This window comes from Asparagus officinalis, chromosome 2 (genome assembly GCF_001876935.1).
Source record: "Asparagus officinalis chromosome 2, Aspof.V1, whole genome shotgun sequence".
Taxonomy (NCBI): Eukaryota; Viridiplantae; Streptophyta; class Magnoliopsida; order Asparagales; family Asparagaceae; genus Asparagus; species Asparagus officinalis.
In genome coordinates, this window is record NC_033795.1 from 13015902 (window position 1) to 13023834 (window position 7933).

Consider the following 7933-nt stretch of genomic DNA (forward strand, 5'->3'; position numbering starts at 1 on the left):
ATATATATATATGTGTGTGTGTGTGTGTGTGTGTGTGTGTGTGTGTGTGTGTTTATATATATAGACACACACACATATATACACATATGTATGTATGTATGTATGTGTGTGTGTGTGCGTGTGTGTGTGTGTGTGTGTGTATAACTTAAATGGATTTGGAGGTCCAATTGAGACATATGAAAAATCGGGAGTCTAATTATATATATATATATGTGTGTGTGTGTGTGTGTGTGTGTGTGTGTGTGTGTGTGTTTATATATATAGACACACACACATATATACACATATGTATGTATGTATGTATGTGTGTGTGTGTGCGTGTGTGTGTGTGTGTGTGTGTATAACTTAAATGGATTTGGAGGTCCAATTGAGACATATGAAAAATCGGGAGTCTAATATAGAATTAACAAAGATTTGGGGGTCTAACACGATGAAAACCTTATAAAAAAGGGTAAGACATAGGAGAGATTTACTATGTCGTAATGATTAAAAATTATGAAAAAGATTAAAAAAACTTTATTAAGAAAAATGCAAATCTAAATGTACACTATGTAGATGCTACTTTTCGATAAATAATTGTTATGCAACAGAAGGTATAATTTTAGCCCTAACTTATATCCAAAGCGATGTTATACTACCTCCATATCCAGGTTCCAAAGCATGCTAGTACAAAGAGAGAGACATGCATAATCACCAGAAACAAGCATAATAAGTACATGAAATGCTTGGAATGCGATGGATTACATAAAAGTCAATACATACTGTTGCAGCGTCCCTATAATAAAGCACTCGATAGGACAAAAGTTGAGCATTGATCGGTTGCATAGCTTCCAACAGGAGATTATTGATGTTAGTAGCATCCTTTCCCATTTCCACCTAGTGATATTGCAAGGGGATGGGCATTTAATAACAAAAAGCAGTTTAATTCTTGTATGTCTGAAAGTATTTTTTTTTCTTTTACCTACCTCAATCACTTCAATTGTCCTATTGTGCACATAAGGGCTGACATCATGATCAGTTTCATTACGATACTCCAAAGTTGAAATGTATAGGTTATCGATGACATTCTGAATCACCTGCTGTTTTGCTGAGAAAACAGGGTTATGGTAAGGAGGTCTTAAAGAATTTCAGCAAGCATTGCAAAAGAAACTGTGCTTACATCCTGGTGTAGCTGTCAAAGCCAAAATTCTGAACCGCACAGGAACAGCCATCAACTGCAGTTAGGAAAATTTCAAAAAGCAACACATAAATTTATAAACAAACATCCCAAAACAGGAATAGCAGTAGTGGTGGTAGTAGTACTAATAATAATAATAATTCATTCACTTTCTTTCCAACATCGTAAAAGGAAGAAACAATTTGAATTCCTTTAAATTCAGTCAGTGGAGAGGTTATTACACTAAAACATAAAGCTGATATCTCAAAAATAACAAATGTCCTATTGTAGTCGTAACTGAGATCAAGAGACATGCCTCACGAACTGCAACACAGTATGAATAGTTTCCGGTAGCTCGATGAGCTTCATCAATGACCAAGCAAACAATTTGTTTCACTAAGCATATGCCTGCAGGAGAACAGGTATAAATGGTATCAACCACAAAAGAGGAAGGGGGGTTGGGGGTGGGGGGAGGTTCAGTTTGGATGATTAAACAAAAAGTAAGAAATGAACTCAAGCGTTCAATATTAAAGAGAGAAGCTGGCAATATTCAGCAAGACATCAAATTTTCAATCTAGCAAGCACGTTAAATGTCAATAGTTTCCAAATTGAGGTGAATTTATCACGTCTAAGATGGTATACTGCTGCAGACCATCATAATAGTTCAAGCGCAGAACAAGTGTGCTTAAATTTTAAATAGTTTTCAACTGTATGATTGTACCACTGAATACGACACAGACATTTCATTTGATATTTGTTAGGAGGGCAAACAGGAACAGTTATTTATTTCAGCAGCTGTATGACGTGTGGTATGTGCACTTCCAAAATGAGTTAGATCAGATGCAGCAACCATACACTGGATAGTTCTAAAGTACAGCATCACTTGTTCATTAATATTGACATATTATTATCTATACTATGTAATGTGATTGAAAAAACTTTTATATCCAGATTATAATCAATATATTATCAACATAGGACACTGTCCATTATTTTATAGATAGTATGCATTTCTTTTTTTATGTTTTTGTACAGTTCGACTCAATTATTACTTTGTAAAATTTAATATGTGATTAACTATTATGGTGAAAAGGAAATTTAAGGAAGAAATTTTAGAAGAAAGTTCCAGGAATGAATATGACTTCATGTATACAGTTGAAATCACAATGATAGCAAATAGGATTGACAACAGGAAAACTTCAATTGTGTTTATAGAACCTGCGGAATGTTTTTGCACAAGGTTTCAAGAATTAATGGGTGTCAATTCAGAAAAATAGAACTAACGCAACAATGTTAAATTTATGAAATATATAACTTTAGAATTAAGAATGAGAATGAGTTCTTTAGTCACCCGAGTACTTCAAATCGGAAGCCCTACCCATAACCGACCCACACTAGTACCCTTACCGAAACTTCTTGTTTCTTGAAGATATGCATATGTTTATTCAGGCATATACTCAATTATGTAATACATTTTCTAATTTAAAACAATACTCATACATTTTTTGGACGTACACTCTACACTCACATCTATTTCTTACAAATTGATCTTATGTAAATGAAAAAACAATATTGATGTTATGTAAATTATTAATTTTAATACATATAAATACACATGGCATGCATATATATAGCCGTGTCCCTGTACCCTACCTTTTACAAATTTGCCGTGTACCGTACCCGTACCAGTACCGGTACCCATAGGGCCACACCCGTGCAACTTAGTTCTTCTGATCAATATATCCCTCATCAGTGGCATGTATGCAATTTTTAAAAAAAATGATATCAGCAAGGTTCAAATATTTGATGTGGGGAAAAAAATAAAGAACCTGCAGGTTGCTTACAAACTGTATTACAGGTGATGTTCTTTTTCTTCTGTGATAATGTTTCTGTTTTATTTTATCTTAGTGCAGGAGACAACATTTATCTGATGTTGAAAGACGTATTCACCAGAAATATTGATCTCTAAAACACAACCACCTTTATCTTTTACCGAAGTCAGTCCAGATTTTAACAGGATTTGAGTTACTTATGTCACTTACCATGGTATGCAGCACATCACACACTGCATGCTATCCAGGATTTGATGTGTGCAACTACTAAACCACAATTATATCTACCAACCAATGACCCCTTTCAGAAAAAAAGGGGGAAATGCAAAGAGGCCCTAGTGACCCCTATTGTTGAACATGACAACAAGAAAAGGCAGAACAGGCCAAAGCAAACTGGTCAAAGAGCCTTGTGGGAACTATGCATGAATTGGAATCTCTTTTGAACTGTATAGAACTGAATCATTTGCTTACAGGTAGCAAGTACGCACTTAGTGCCATGTTTGGGTGTTTGAATCGCTGAGATGAAACGAAACCATTATGTGCAGGACATGTATCGTTTCCACTTAAATGCAAATAAAAAAGCAATCAAATGCCTGAAAGAAAGCTTATTCAGACACACCCAAGCAGTTGTTGGTTATGAGCAATCAAACTACAGCACGTCACCCAGTACATATGGCTACAGTGCACATGCATTTCAATTCCTAGGGAAAATTTATTGACATATAGAATACAAGATTGGTTTTTTAATGCTTACAGCCTTATAGGTTTTGATATTTGAAAGGTTTTTTGGTATACTTTCTAGAGAAGCGACAATATGTAAAAAAGCATTACAAAGCTTTATATAGCAGCATTGATCTCTAAATTCCTGGGCAACAGATACATACTAAGCACTTTGAGTCCCTAAAACATGACTCTTAAATCTACTTCGTTCTACATTACACAATCTTGGTACTTTACATTCTAATCTAATTCCAGAATCCGTAGAGTACCACTAACTTTTCTAGGGTTTGTAAATGCATGACTGTAAATCACACAACGAACATCCGGATGAATGCATGCACATGTATACACAGCACCCTATGTGCATCACATCACAATCTATTTATTACCAGATTGAATGTCTTTCTCAAGCACCTGCGGGGTCACAAAAAAAACTCTTCTAGTCTTCCAAAAGCTCAAACGTTTCAGAGGGCTCATCTGACCTGTCATATCAATTGCCCTGTCCTGCAATCAGTTTGATGTCATTCTTTACAAAGTAGTCGTAAGAAAATAAATGATAACCGCAGGAAGAATAGATACTCCCAATACGTGAGTGTTCTGACAATTCAATGTTTGTGTATAATTGAAGTGCATAGAAGAACAGATACTTTCAATACCTGAGGTATTCCAACGATGTTATGGCATGCTTCAATTTGTTGCATGACTAAAGGCCGTGAAGGAGCAGTAAAAACAATTTTACCTGGAAATTTTCCAATATACATTCTAAAGTCAAATTATTCAGAATTTACATCACAGCATTTGAGTGCCATCAAATTTGACAGAAACATGGTGCACCCCACTTGACCAGTGACAGTGGAGATTTGAATAAAACTGAGACAACCATATGGAATCATCCAGTTGTGCAAGAGAAGCAGAAGCAATATAATCTTAAAGGAATATGCAAAAATATGGCCCTTAAGATGTGGCATCATCTGTGCTATAGGGTGTACTTGTAGCATGATTTCTCCCTTTATCCCTACAAAAAGAGATATAATGTATGTTGTACTTTGTTTTCAAGGAAATTTTGGGGAGGCCCATCTCAACCTATTCTACTTGAACAAAAAAGGTAGGAATAGCACATAACTCCAACATTCTTACCACAAAAATTGCATAAGCGGAACTCAGTCTCAGCTATATGATTGTTACTTTTAGTGTTAAGTACGTAGTTTATTATGTTGAAAGGATTTCAAGTCAGAAATAGTTTGCACAATACTAAGCATGAAAATCGTTCAACATGTTTGTCGCTTGGAAGTAAAAAATTTTAAGCATTTGAAAAATAATATAGCTTTACTCTATCAAAATTTTCAATGAAACAACTTGCTTTACATATGAATGTCTTATGCAAGATATAAATCTAGAAGATGAGTTGAGCAATTAAGCGTACTTCTCTATGAGACAAAAAAGTGAATCCAACAAAAGCTTAAACCCTATGCACATGAAGGGGGGAAAATACCTTCGGGGAACCATCTAAAGTAGTTATACATCACAACCGCAGCAATAAGGGTTTTACCAAGGCCTGTTGGTAATGCCACAAGTGTATTTGAAAAGAGAGCAACTTTAGCAATAGCGAATTGATAATCACGGACAGGAACATTAACTGCAGAAAAAAACAAAAGGAAGAAAGTAAAGTAAATGTAAGAACTTTCACAGCAAATACAAATCAAAATTTAACAAATATCATTTCCTATTTTTTATAATCAACCGCATTGGTATAAACACTGGTTCTAAGTATGAACTCAAAGTTTGTATATTTACTGATAATCTAAGAGATGAAAAGTTATACAAAAGGTTTGATGGTAGAATACAAATCTTTAGTAAGAACCAGAGGAACTAAATGGCACTTCCTTTGGTGCAATGCAGTACTTCTCTGTCGATCATATGCATCGGATATGTCATATGCAAAGTTTCTCAACCAGAAAGTAGGTAAAAAATGTATTTGCTGAAATGCACTAAAAATACAGGATTCCTGACAGAATAGACGGCACTATGACCACTTCTCATGGTAAACAGTTTTGGATGATAACAAAGGAAATGTTACCCACTAAATAAAAAAAGAATACATTATCCAATTATACGATTGTATTTCTACGCTCCATGAAGTACTTTCACCTTAAGAAAAAAGAAAAGTTACCATTTTATACAATTGTTTTCGCTTATAGTACCACAAGGTAATGTACTGATTTGACATACCATTTCATAGATTTGCATTTAGGGGTTCACTAAACTGGGAATTTCCCCACCTCATATGGGGACAAAACTAACTGTATCCTGTACCAATTGCGTGCTTAAGTTACAACCGTAGATTATCAATTTTCCTGTAGATTATGATTTTCCCTAAATGTCAAGGAGAACATCAAAACAGTCATTATTCTTGTTGATGCAACTTGCTTGTACATGATACATGAGGTGAGATAAATTCATTGATATATTGCTAATTGTTCAGGATCAACTTGTACGGATGTCAATCCCTCCATGTACGATCCATCGATGACTTTAACAGCAGTTAGACAAGCAAGCCTGCATATGCAATCTAAATTCAAAATCAGAAAGGCAAAAGAAAATACAAAAACTTCCACGTCTTATGTTATGCGAAGAGAACACGTGGAGGACAGGCCATTCTCTGAGCTGTCAATGGAATCAAATAAACAATTTTATATCATGAAATGTTATTACAGACAACTAGTATGCCTTCTCTCGGGCCTTCTGAACTTCCTAGACAAATCAGCACCTCACTAGTCAACATTTAGCTTTGATATAAACTTATCCATTGTATTTATAAGTTTAGATTAAGTTTATCTGGAAGCATCATGTGAAGAATACATAAACGCCAATTCTTTGTACTGTATATTAGAATGTTCTGTGCCAAGCTTCAAAAGAACTTATTGCTATCAAGAAATGTTAGTATATTCTACAGTTAATCAAATTATGTATGAGGTGCCTTCGGGCTCCGTACAATATTCTTGAATCTTAACATGCATCGGACAATTACTATTCCCCAGATACCAATCTAATTAGCCAATATGATAAGTTACAACTCACCCATCCTTATCTCTTCTAACATCCTCGGAAAATTTGAAACAGAAGAATGTCAGGCCTTATAACCTTAATGCTTCTAGACATCAGAAATCTAAAACAAAAGAATGTCACACATTATTGCCTAAACATTCATAAGTTTCTAGACCTGTCACCACCATATTATATCAAAATTAACTCATGTAACATCGTCAATTGCCACAACTTCTATTACGTCATCAAGTGAGGTCAGCTTACAAGGTACCTCTTAACAGAGTTTCTGCATATGAAACTTTGAATCTTCCTATTTATAGTGGATATACAAGAATTTTCCAATAAGTATGCAATTGTATACCAACGCAATATTATTATGCAACAAATCAATCACATAGTGTACTAGCAGCTCCTGGAAACTAGTTGCATTTAGTGTGTACAGCAAGAGGACCGATTAGAATTGCAAAGATAATAATTCTCTCCTTCAGGAACCACCTTTGCAAGAGTTTCATTTCTCCCATATGAAAACTTCTTTCTCTATTCGTGAGAGTTTAGAAACACAATATTATCTTTAGACTGGATTATGCCCATGGAAGACATCTCATTAAACAATTAAACAGTGCATCGTGTTAATCCTACTGCACTATCATCTATTTGTACAAATTTTTTTTTAACTACCCAAGGCTTTGAGACATTTCGAAATCAGGAAATCTCTACCAGAGCAGGTGCTATCATAGAACAATTAGCCAATTTAGATTTGCAAATTGTTCTAGATAATTAATTCGTAGAATGGAAGGAATTCGGAGATGAAGAGCCCATTGCAAACGAATGGCAAGATAGAAAATTTCCAAGAAGAAAGGATTTTTTGGTTAGACGCATGGAATTAGCTACTCTTTGCTATGTCTCAAATAGAGAAAAGCTGAAAACTTGGCATCAAAGAATGGAAATTTACGTGGATAATGCCAAGTCTGTGCAGCTTCAAGATCAATGCAAACATCAGATTCTCCGCCTTCAGCTCCAGGATTATCGTAACCCTCGCAGTCCAATACTGGGGTCTTATTAATACAAGGCCTGCTGCTCTGAGTGCTCCCACTCTTTCGCTTCCGAAAGGCCTCCACAAATTTATCGAGATTCGGCTGATATCCTTTCCCTTTAGGGTTATGTCTTGGTGCTCTAGGGC

General features: G+C 35.2%; 1 protein-coding gene across 1 annotated transcript in view; it reads right to left on the bottom strand.

Moving 5' to 3' along the window:
- LOC109830850 overlaps positions 1 to 7928 on the bottom strand; it is a gene marked incomplete at its 5' end in the record, with an annotated part of 32923 nt that extends 24995 nt beyond the window's left edge. The window contains 8 exons of the mRNA XM_020398211.1: positions 763 to 876; positions 966 to 1087; positions 1160 to 1214; positions 1473 to 1564; positions 4098 to 4212; positions 4365 to 4447; positions 5201 to 5344; positions 7706 to 7928. Of these exons, the coding sequence (XP_020253800.1) occupies positions 763 to 876; positions 966 to 1087; positions 1160 to 1214; positions 1473 to 1564; positions 4098 to 4212; positions 4365 to 4447; positions 5201 to 5344; positions 7706 to 7928 (948 nt within the window). The remainder of the gene's footprint in view (positions 1 to 762; positions 877 to 965; positions 1088 to 1159; positions 1215 to 1472; positions 1565 to 4097; positions 4213 to 4364; positions 4448 to 5200; positions 5345 to 7705) is intronic.